The sequence below is a fragment of the Gallus gallus genome, chromosome 17, assembly GCF_016699485.2.
Source record: "Gallus gallus isolate bGalGal1 chromosome 17, bGalGal1.mat.broiler.GRCg7b, whole genome shotgun sequence".
NCBI classification, from domain to species: Eukaryota; Metazoa; Chordata; class Aves; order Galliformes; family Phasianidae; genus Gallus; species Gallus gallus.
This window is the reverse complement of record NC_052548.1, coordinates 10,326,552-10,337,635: the sequence shown is the minus strand read 5'-3', so window position 1 is coordinate 10,337,635 and position 11,084 is coordinate 10,326,552. Positions and strand designations below refer to the sequence as shown.

General features: G+C 51.8%; 2 protein-coding genes across 16 annotated transcripts in view; one reads left to right on the top strand and one right to left on the bottom strand.

The window, feature by feature from the left end:
- Window positions 1-2,898, bottom strand: part of PBX3 (PBX homeobox 3) — a 97,598-nt gene extending 94,700 nt beyond the window's left edge. For 2 of the 8 annotated variants that reach the window (NM_001397670.1, NM_001397673.1), the window contains exons 1-2: window positions 1,897-1,979; window positions 138-211 (exon numbers count right to left, since the gene is read on the bottom strand). In NM_001397670.1, coding sequence (NP_001384599.1) covers window positions 138-186 — 49 coding nt within the window. In that variant the 5' untranslated portion in view covers window positions 187-211; window positions 1,897-1,979. Of the gene's footprint in view, window positions 1-137; window positions 212-857; window positions 1,980-2,625 lie in introns of those variants that run through there. The other 6 variants (NM_001397671.1, NM_001397674.1, NM_001030678.2 and 3 more) reach the window with 4 other exon arrangements.
- A 950-nt stretch (window positions 2,899-3,848) lies between these two features.
- The window catches only part of MAPKAP1 (mitogen-activated protein kinase associated protein 1), an 85,150-nt gene continuing 77,914 nt past the window's right edge, over window positions 3,849-11,084 (top strand). For 4 of the 8 annotated variants that reach the window (XM_040648948.2, XM_015279320.4, XM_015279321.4 and 1 more), the window contains exon 1: window positions 3,849-3,967. The gene's annotated coding sequence lies outside the window, so the exon portion shown is untranslated. Of the gene's footprint in view, window positions 10,779-11,084 lie in introns of all 8 variants that reach the window. The other 4 variants (XM_040648947.2, XM_046901645.1, XM_015279319.4 and 1 more) reach the window with 2 other exon arrangements.

Below are 11,084 nucleotides of genomic sequence, written 5' to 3'. Positions count from 1 at the left end.
TACCCCGGGCAGGGCAGGGCAGGGCAGGGCAGGGCGCATCCCGCGGGCGGCGGAGGGCCGCGGCCGAGCTGCGGGCGGCAGCGCCGAGGCGCGGCGGAGGAGGGCTCAAGATGGCTGCGGCGCGGGCCGGCCCTTACCTGTTTTCTCCTTGATCTCGCAGAGGACGCTGAAGAGCGCGGGCTTCATCCTGTGGCAGTTCAGCGCGTGCTTCCTGCAAGAGAGCACACACAGCGTTAGCGCCCGCCGCGAACATGGCGCCCGCCGCGCCGCGCCGCCAGGCCGCCCGCAGAGCCCGGCATCGGCGTCGGCCCCGAAATCGGCCCCGAAATCGGCCCCGGCCCGCGCCGGGAGCGGCCCTAGCGGGGCCGGCGCTCCGTGCGGCACCGCGGCGGCGCCTCTCAGCGCCGGGCCGGGCCGGGCCCCGGGGCCCGCGGCGTAAATCAGCGCCGTCCGGGACTGATTTATTGCGGAGCGGCCCGGCCCGGGCCGCGCTTTGTTTTGTACGGCGGTGATTTAGGACGGCCGCGGCTCTCCCCCCGCGGCGGTGTCTGCTCGGCGCCGCCATCCATCTCCCGCCGCGCCGGGCACGGGGGAGCGGCGCGGAAAGTTGCGGCCCGGCCCGGGGCGCGCGGACGCCCGGACAGACGGACGCGGGGCCGCGCGGGACGGGGCCGGCTCGAGCACCGCCCGCTCCCGCATTTATTGCGTGGCAAAAGGCATTAAATAGCGCTTCGGCCGCGCCCCGGCCGCCTGCGGGCTCCTCCGGCGCCAGAAGTTCTCTCCCGGCCGCGCTCCGCGGGCCGGAGCAGCGCGCCCCACGCGCACCGACAGACAAGGCGAAACGAGACGACACCAACTTTGCTTGCGCCTCGTCCAGGCTTTGGTCGGTGATGGTCATGATCTGGTGCAGGATGTCCCCGATGTCCTGCTTCCTGCCGTCGCCGTCGGCCCCGTCGTGTCCGTGGGGAGGCGGCAGGGCCATGCCCCCCTGCACGGAGTGCCCCGCCAGGTTGACGCCCGCCAGGGTCTGCAGCATGCGGGACTGCTCGTCCATGGCCCCGCGCCGCAGGGGCACCGCGCGCCCGGGCTCGGCCCCGCCGCTCGCTCCGCGCTCGCACGGCCAAAAAAAGGCAAAAACCAAAACGACGACGGCGGCCGAAGGAGCGGCGGCGATGCCGGGAGCGGCGGCGGCGGCGGCGGATTCCACGCTCTTCTCTCCGGCGCGGTAAATCACTCTTCTTTAGTTACAGTCTTCTCCCGTCAGCACCATGCCTGTGCCGGGCCGGGCTGCGCCGCTCTGCCGCTGCCTCTCCCTGGAACGATCTTCCTCCAAAGCTTTTTATTATTATTAGTATTATCCTTTTCTATTATTATTTTTATTGTTGCTTTCTATATCTTTCCCCACTTGTCCAAAAATCTTCTTTGCGAAAAGGCGAAAAAGAAAAAAAAAAAAAAAAGAAAAAAAGTAAAAAAAAAAAATACAAAATCACCAAAGTTGCTTTCGGATCCCGCAGAAGTTGGCAGGGTGGCAAAGAGCAAAAACCACAACAACGAACCGAGCGGCCCCCACCCCGGATCGCGACATAAAAACGCCACGAAAACACAATCGCAGAGGGAAAAAATTAATGGCCCTCCCCCCAAAAATAACGACCCGTCCCGAGTCTGTGCGCGGGGGGACGGCGGCGATCAGAAGTTTGAACTCGCGCAAAGAAAAGAGCGGAAATCGAGGGGAAAGAACTGTAAAAAAATTAATTACACACTCTGTGCAAAGCAACGTGCAAAAATATCAGCCGGCGGGGATTTATGAGCGCGGCCGCCCGGTGACTGTGTGTGCTTTATGTTGTTTGATGGCCGCTCCGGTGAGGGATTGACAGCCTGCCAATGCCACTCACTCACCCTGCAGACGTGTCACCCTGTGAGCAGGCAGCGGCCGCGGCACAGGACGAGCCGCCGCGCCCCGCCCCGCTCCGCACCGCCCCTCCCGCCCGCCCCGCCCCGCCGGGCGTGCCCGCCGCCGCCCCGCCCCGGCCCGCGGGGTCGCCCTCCCGCCGGGCCCGGCCGCCGCGGCGCTCCCCGGGGGGCGGCCTTCGCCCAGAGCGGCGGGCCCGGCGGCCAATCGGCGCGGGCGAGGGCGGGCGCGGGCGGAGGCTCCGGCCAACCGGCGCTAGCGCAGCGGCGCCGTGCCCGCCCGCCCCCGCGGAGCCCCCGCCTCCCCGGCTGACAAACTTGTGATTGGGCCGTTCGAACGGTCACGTGGCCGGGGCGAAAGCCGCTCCGGCCCCTCCCCTTCCGTTGCTATGGAAGCGCCCGGGCGGAGGCCTCGCCTCGCGTCCCCTCCGTGCCGCCCCCGAGCCGAGCCCGCTGGAGCGGCCGCGGGCACCGCGTGGCAGCGCCCGGAGCGTGGGCAGCGGGCTTCCCGGGGAGCTGGGAAAGTTTCGGACGGCTGGGCTGTAGGGGACGTGGCTTCGGAACGGAGGGGTGCCCGGCTTTACGAAGTTCGGTTCTCAGCTCTATTGCGCATACGCGCGGGGCTGTCACAGATGCGACGTACGCACATAGCGCGAGCAGCGGCTCGTGCTCTACGGGGTTACCTTCGGATCCCTGCCGCCCCCCCGGCTCCCTTACCTGCACGGCCATGTGTCGCTGCGCTGTGAGCAGTGCCCTCCGCTGCGAGGTGTGACTGCACTCCCACGGACGCTCGGTTCGATGCTGGGGTGCCCCGGCAGCAATTGGAACGGTGCTCAGAGGTGGGATGGGCTGTCTGTGACAGGCAGCTCCAGCTACGAGAAGTCACGTCCAAACCAAAACCTCATCCTCGCCTCTTTGACGCTCTGTGGATGTACGGCTGACAGCTCAGGATAAAAAGAGCTCTTCATCTTCCTGCTCAGCCCCGCTGCTCTGCTCTCAGTCACGGCTGACATCACCACGTCACCTTCCCTCAGCGCCACCGCTCCGACGCCGCCCATTTGATGTGGGCCCCTCACCACGTCCCGTGGCAGATGTTTACCCACTGTGGGCTGTTTCTGGTTGAAGGACGCGCTTACTGCCCCTCGAGTAGTTAGCACACGTGTTCAAATTCCTATAATCTTCCATCTTGATTACCGTGGCATTTTCTGGTATGAACAATTAGTGTCATCCAGCTTTATTGAAACTGCTGCTCCAAAGAGCTGTTCTATTCTCATTATTTTGCGTATTTTGCAAGCTGGCTTGCATTTGTCCACCGAGTGCGAGGCTTCGCAGACAGACAGACGTGCTCCGGTTGAGGCGCGCAGCCGTTCAGAGGCGGTTCGGTCGCGGCTTTGGCCCGCACTCATCCCCAGCACAGAACAGCACCACAGCCCAGGTCGCACCGCGTGCTGCCCTGTGCGGGGAGGAGGGCCGGCTTCAAATCGTGACAGGAACGAATGCACGCCCAGTGCTGCTCGGCTAAAAGAACGAGAGAACTGGGAAACAGAATCGGTGCCATCGGTCAGCTGTGCGCTGCGGATCTCCACTCGGAGCCAGGGCAGCTCAAATTGTCACCAGTTTTAATCATTAAAAATTGACAAGGCTGTTTCAAGGGATTTTTTGTTTCTATTCGAAGAGTCACTAACCGCACGTTTAATCGCGACATTTATGAACACGTCACTGCGGCATCTCTGAACGCTCCATAACGCATTCGGCGCGGAACGAGCGCCTCGGCCCTGTTTTTACCACAGCACTCCGCGCCGCCTCACCGCGCGTCACGAAAGAGGCGCTCCCGCGCCGGGCGGCGCGCGACAGCGCTGAGGGAACGGAGCCCGCCACGGCTGTGCGCGTGCGCTTGGCGGAGCAGCCTCCGCAGTGCCACTTCCGGGGGCGGCACTTCCGGGTCGCGGCGCGGCCCAGCTCTCTCGCTGCCGCGGCGTTCCTCGGCCCCGGAAGCGCTGCCCGGCCCGCCGGCGGGGGGAGGCGGTGCCTGGCCCGGCTCCGCGTAGCGCCGCAGCCCGTAAGTGTGGAGGGGAACGGGACCCTCGGGCGGGCTGCGCGGGGCGTGCCCGGTGCCACTCTCACGGTATCCCTTCGGGCCACGGTCCGCGACTCGTTCCCTGAGGAGCCGCCCGCTGCCGCCCTGTGCCCCGGCCGCCTGTGCGGAGCGGAGGAGGCCCGGTCCGTGTGGGCGGGAGCGGCTCGCGTTCCGCAGCTCCGTTTGCGTGGCTGTGGGGCGAGGCTCACGCCTGACCCCGTTCCTCCCCTGCTGGCGGGGCGCTGTGCTGCGGGTGCTCGGCTCTGCCCGCCCGGAGGTGCGGGCCCGGGGTACGTGCACGGCCGGAATTAAATTCTCTCACTTGTGTTGTTCTGTTTTTTGTTGTTGTTGTTGTTTGTTTGTTTGTTTGTTTCAAATTCAAAGTAGATCTGTTCGTGGACGCTTTATTTGGATTAGATTTAGAAAAATGATGTCGCTGTATGTATATAGATTTCTACAGAAATAATTCAAGTGGTGAAGGAGAACCAGCTTGTTTATTCGGTGTGACTGTTTCACCCAGCTGCAACAAATGGCAACTCCCGACTTCTAGCATAGCTTTTCCTTTGGGTCAACAAAGAAGTGCAAGCAGTTTGGCAGAGTGAGGGATATGTTACTCTGTCTGTATTGCTAATGTTTCCAAACTGCTGGAGGCATTTGAGAAATAGATCAGTGCATACACCGGTGAGAGGCCCTTTACTCTAGCCAAGGGGACAGGAACACAGGGAGCAGCCTGCTTGCTCTAGGGCCGGACTGAAGTTCAGCACCTCCTCAGGGCAGGAATAGGGGCACCTGGGATGTGTAGGGCTCGGGCTGCCCTATGGGTCCTCTCCAGGATGGCAGGCAGCAGTGACCTGATGCATCAGGCTGGAATACAAGAGACAGCGCTGGTCCTGGGACACAGTGTGCTATTGCAGCAGCAGCAGCGCTGCAACCGGTTGTCTTTTGGTGCCAGGTAAATTCATCGTTGTGACACTGCATTGTGTTTGAGATGCACCTTGCAGTGACTTCAATGTCTTATGTTTTGCTAGCATCAGTTCTCTGTCAGAAGGGACCAAATGAGGGTTTTCTGTTGAACAAAACCACTCACAAAGATCCTAGTATGCATTTTAATATTGATTGTGAATGCATTGGGAAGCTTCATTAAACTGGGATACCTAGCTGCTGTCTGTGAGTTCATTTTCTTGTAAAAGACAATGCAGGAGTAATCTCCATCTTGTTTTCTTTCTAAATCAATTATTCGAAAAGCAAAACAAAATTCCTGTCTTTTGAGTGTTTTGGTAGCCATTGAGGGAGAACGACTGGAAGTTTGACAAAAGAAAAGTTGAAAGCCAGAGAAAGCGGATATTCATCTGTTGCTGAACGAATAAGAATGTGTTCAGTTACATTTGTCACGAAGGCTTGATTTCTTGGGGGTGTTAGCATTTTGGTAGTCCGAGGTCTTATTTTTCTAGGGCTGAAATGCCCTGTTTTGTTGAAAAGCGATGTCTGGAAAACTGAAACTGGATCTGAAACTGTAGCAGATACTTGGAAGAGAAATACTGCCTTCAGTTAGAAATGGAATGATACAGTTACATAGCAGGGTAAAAGCTTTGAGAATAGGGTGGTGAATGGGCTCCAGTTAAGGCAGGTGGGTTTTGTGCAATAGGTCCCTGTTGGGTTCCAGCTGCATGAGCCCAACTGCAGACTGACATCAGGGAGCAGCAGGCGTGTCTGCTGCTGAGGCTCTCAGTGGATCTGCAGGCTGCTGTAGGTACAGTGCAGCTCAGGTCTTTGTCCTGGGTCTGGAGCATTATCTGTAGGGCTGCAGACCTCCATGTCCTTTAACAGCTTTGAGTCCAGTTCAGCTTCAGTGCCTTGGAACAGGCTTTACAAAGCAGCTGTGTGAGTGAAGCACAGGCAGCTCAAGTAATTCTGTAACTGAGCACTTTCCATGCTCAGGGAAGCCCATTAAGTGCTGCATCCATTCACAGTAGTCTAAAGTAATAGAAGGTGGCCTTAAAAAGCCTCCTTCTGTCTCTCTCAGTATTATGTAGGCCAAAAAACAGGAAAGCGTTGAAGCTTTCTATTTTAGTCTTTGTTGTTAAAAATTGAAGTTTGTTAAAGTGTTTGAAACAGTTATGGGATTTTTAGGCTATTGAGTACTGTAGTGAAAGGAGCTAGAATGGAAACTGTAATCTAACACTTGGGCAGTCTGAGCCTACGCTTTAGGCCAGGTGCTTGTAAATAGATGTTATATTTGCTCATCATAGGAATATTAAAGATGCACAAATCATCATTTAGGCGAGTGAGAAATCTTGGTTCCATGTAAAGGTGTTGTACATTGCTGAAAGTATTTCTTGTCAGTTCTCTATGCAAGCAGATGTGGTCAGCGTCACTGATACAAGGGCTGCTCATCCTCATTTTTGGAACAGGGTATTCATCAAGAATGAAAATAAAATGGAAATGGCAATGTGTTATTTAAAAGATATTCTGGATTTGTTTGTTGTTTTAAAATAAATAGTCATAAGAGTGAATTCAAGCAACTGTTTGTTCTTGTTGTTGTTATGCTTTTTTTTTCCTGGATGGTAAATTCTCCTGAACACAGGCTCTGAAATTGGGCAGTAGTGATTCCAGTGTGTTGGGCCCTCACAGTATGATGCTGTGCATGTAATGCGTGTATCATTAGTGATGCTTGCTAGCCAGTATGAAGAAATAAGCATAATCATAGACATTAAAAATTAAGCAAAGTGTTTGCACATATTTAGATTAGGCAAAAAAAAAAAAAACCCAGGCAAGATGCAGCTTTTCTAAACTGTTTCTTTCCAAACCATTCAGTGCAATATCAGAATGAAAAATGACAACACTTTGTCATCTGTTCAAATTGATATTGCACTCTTTGCAGTGACAGCTGAAAAGGCCCACAGGTGCCATATAAAGAGGTGACCATGTTGTCATATTTCATTTAGGCATCCCTCTGCAAAGCCATAATTACCTAATTAGGTTGTTAATTAGGAGATTAGCATTTCACTATATTGATAGAATGCTCTTTGCAGGCGTGATTCTAGTTACGGATTTGTCTGCCCTAATTTATAATCTTTGCATTTTTTTATACTTATTTATTTGTGTAAAATCTTGATGCGAAGTAGCTCAGGTTAGCTGAGAATCAACTTGTTTGCAATTAAATGAAGATTTGACAAGATAAGGAAACAAACAGGTAAGTGTACATTCTTTCCATATGAACTCCAGCGTTCTCTCTCTCCTTCCCTAAAGCTCTGTAACGAAAACATTGGATTCAGCATAACTTGCATCCTGACTGGTTTGACAGCAAAAATATAGGCAAGTTCCAAGCAGTTCATGCATATAGAAATAAATATCCAATGTCAGATTGATTTTCAGGTTGGAAAACTAACAATGAATTTTGTCAGAACTTGTGTGTAATGTATTGTTTTCTCATAACTTTCAAATTCCCATTTCACTTGTGAAAGAGCACCTCTTTAAATGACTTCAAATGATTATTTCCTTTTTAATGATAGGACGCAAAGCATGAATGACAGCTTCTCTAAGCAAGCATGCATTCTTAAATGCACTTGAGCTTTTATTGAAACACAGACTTGAATTTTCATGTATTACATTTCACTTTCCTTTATCCTCCATACACAGGAGTCTGGCATTCAAGGGTTTTGATTATTTGTACGGCTGCAAATGTAGATAGCCAGGACCATTTATGTAGCAATTGCAGACAGAAGTTAACTGTGAAATTATTTCATATAACCTGAATCATAAATTTTGAAGTATATTCACACTGTCCTATTCCAGCTTGTCACATGTAGGGAAAAATCAATTTTATTCTAATCTACCCTTTTTTTCATTAGTTTCTAAGATTACTTTAAAGACCTGCAGTCAGAGAGGTGTGCAGTTCGGTGAACGTGGCAGCCCATGAGTGTAACGTTGTGAGATTCCTCCAGCGGCGCTCGGAGCGCGTGAGTGGTTGGTTCGGACCCACACCGTACCCTCCACAAACTGCGTTTTGGTTTGGAACATTTTTGTTTGCAATGAGTAGGGTTTAACTGGCTATTACTTCCTCAAGGCAGACAGTCAGTGTAAGCATCTTTTCCATGAGTTGTGGGCCTGTGGAATTAGAAATAGGAAATATCCTTCTTCTGCTTCTCACGCTTACTCTTTACTTTTTTCAGTTTATTAATACACAATTCCTTGCAGGAATTGGCAGGAGAAAGTTGTGCAGAACTTCCAGCTGCTTTCAGCCATTTGATCTGAAAGAGTTACTGTTGAGTTGGTAAAATTTCAAAGCTGTAGCTCTTTTCTGAAGCAGAAGAGTTTCTGCTGCTGACAGCTTTCTCCAATTTTTATCATTTATCATAGATTATTTAGAGGTCTAAGAGCAAATTTGCTCACATGTGATACCTGGAATTATGAAAGGCATAAATATAGAACTTTTCTGTGAGGAAGGTATTTCCTGTGCTTTGGTCAGTGGCTGTGTATCACAGAGAGGTGCCGTTAGCTTGCAGCTTTAGGAGCAATAGCCGTGGGGATGAAGTTGGCAGTAAGTAGATCGTAGTTGGCTGAGCTATAACTATGCATGTTTTCTTCTCTAATCTCAGTTGGTAACCAGTTTGTGTTCTTGTGATACATCAGGCATGTGTGCTGTGCTAAGACTGCATTGTGTGGGCCAACGTGTGTGGTAAGGGGAACAACGTGTCAAAGTACAGCATGGAGCTGTTGCTCGTAGCGCTCAGGCAGGAGCCGGGTGTTGGGCCAGTGCTCCTCAGTGCAGGAAGGGGCTCTGGGCTGTAGCTGCAGTCACTGTGCACGGTCCGTACTGCGCTCGCAGTGTGTGAGCAGCCTGCAGCTCGGTGAGGGCAGCAGTGTAGCGGCCAGGAGCCAGTTGGGGGGGGGGGGGCTGGGCAGCCCCATGCAGCCTCCTCTGCTCAGAAGAGGGAGGAGTTCCCCCTGACCTGGCTTTGTGTGTTGGAAACCAATGGTGACGTTCAATACAAGGTAACGATGCTTTCCCCAAAGTCAAGAAACCTGCATTTAGCAGTTATTTCATGCTCACAGTCAGACATTTGCTATGTGGGGAGATATTTGGGGATTTGGGTGGGGGAAGAGGAAGGTGAGTGTATCTGACTCTTATTCCAGAAAATACAGTGTGTCAGAAAAGCAGAAGGTCTCCCACAAGGTGATACGTTGTGGCAGTGAAGTTTCCTCTCCGAATTCGGGTTCATGCACCTGGGAGTGACCACAGGGCCTCTGTGTGGGACCTCATGTCCCCTCCTGGAAGCAGGGTAGCTGTTTAAATGTCGTGCCTTACTTATTTACTGAATTATGAATGAGGTTGATCTGCATAACAGCTGTGCTTTGCTTGCTGTGAAAGTCTATAGATGTTGTAAATACAGCAGTAGGTTACTAGAAGAGGAACACGTGGTAAAAGTAGACTGCAGTCCAGCTGCCTGGCTGCTCCATGTGCCCTCCGAGGGTGCCTGGCAGTGCAGCTCTGCCCAAGGCCTGGCTGCACAGTGGCAGTCTGTGCTGCTGCCGTGTGCTGAGCAGGAGCACCCTGCAGGCAGGTTGGATAACGTGTAGAAAGTGCAACAGATGCATTACAAAGATCGAGAATGAAATGAGAGGCCGCTCTGGTTCCATCCCCCTGTGTGATGAATCACAGAAGGTGTTTGGTGATCGGTTGTATCTCATCATCCCACCAAACTATGTCGTACAGAAATGCTGTTAAGGCTGCGTAGGTTTCACATTGCTCCTTTCATTTTTAGTGTTTGCACAGAGTATGCTTGACAGCTGCCTGCGAAGTATTTTATTTAATAGCAGTGTAGTATTTAGATACTGCGAGTGTTAAAAATAACACTGGCTTTTTGTTGGTGATTGAAGAATGTGTAAATTGCTGGTGCGTGGAAAGTCCCTGACTTCTTTTCAATTCAGCTCATGCCCATGGGTGAGGTAACGGGCTGGGGGTGTGAGGAATGCAGCGAGGCGGTGTGCTGGCAACTCGTGGGAGCTCCAAAAATTGATCTGGTATCTAATGTTGATGAAATTGACTGCATGGAGATGTGAAGGTATTCGTGTGAAAGCCTGCAAAGTTGAACTTTGCTTCTTTGAATTCTTCTGTTGTCTTCGTTTCTCTGACCAGATCTGCACCACCTAACTGTACTTTGCTTCTCTCCAAAGGAGGAACCAGTTAGAGCTGTGTAGGTAGCAAATGCTGAAGTATGGTAGAAAAATCTAAGCTGAATTTTAGGTGCTGTTTTTTGGGTTTTTTTGGGTTTGTTTTTTTTTTTTTGATAACTGTTTAAATTAACTGGAATTTCTATGAATACTTTATTATTGAAAAATAATTTTTACGTATCCTTTTGAAAATTCTGAAGAGGAAGGAAGGAAATGTGTTTGTATTCGAGTTTGGACTTTGAAACGGAATTTCTGGTAATTCTTTGCTGTTGCTGTTTATGGGAGAAGTGATTGTGTGTTTAAAATGGTAAGGAGGCTTGGCTAATTGAGCACGCTGACTGCTAATAGCGTGAAGTCGGGGTGCAGAGTATAAAGGTAAAAATCTCGCATCTGCTGTTACATGTTGTTAACTCCCTTAGCAGACATTAAATCATTTCAAGTACAATAATAGTGTGGGAGGTACATTAACTAACCATTAACAATCTTATAAATACACAATTAACATGCCAACATTTATATGACACATTGATGGGGCAGCAGTAATTTTTGATTGGGAGTTTGTGGACCCTTTAGAAGCCTGAGGCAGTTGCTTATTTAAGCAAGTTCTTACTGCTCACAGGTAAGCGTGGCCCTTTTCTAATAAGCAGTGTGTTAGGAATTATATTTAAACTACGTTCTCGGTGCACTTTTAGAACGTCTGCCTGCTGTACTCAGCTGTGTCTGCAACTTTGCGGTCACATCGCCCCGGTCACACGGCCAGAAGGCCTTTGGGACGTGCGGTACAGCAAGGAGACGGTCTGCTGAAGGTGGGATTTATTTGCCTCGGGGCCTCTTGCTTTGAGGGCAGCGAGGAATCCTTCAGGGAGAGCAGGCCTACTTTTGTAATGGAAATAGTCAGCAAATGAAGAACAAAACTCGGGCTGGG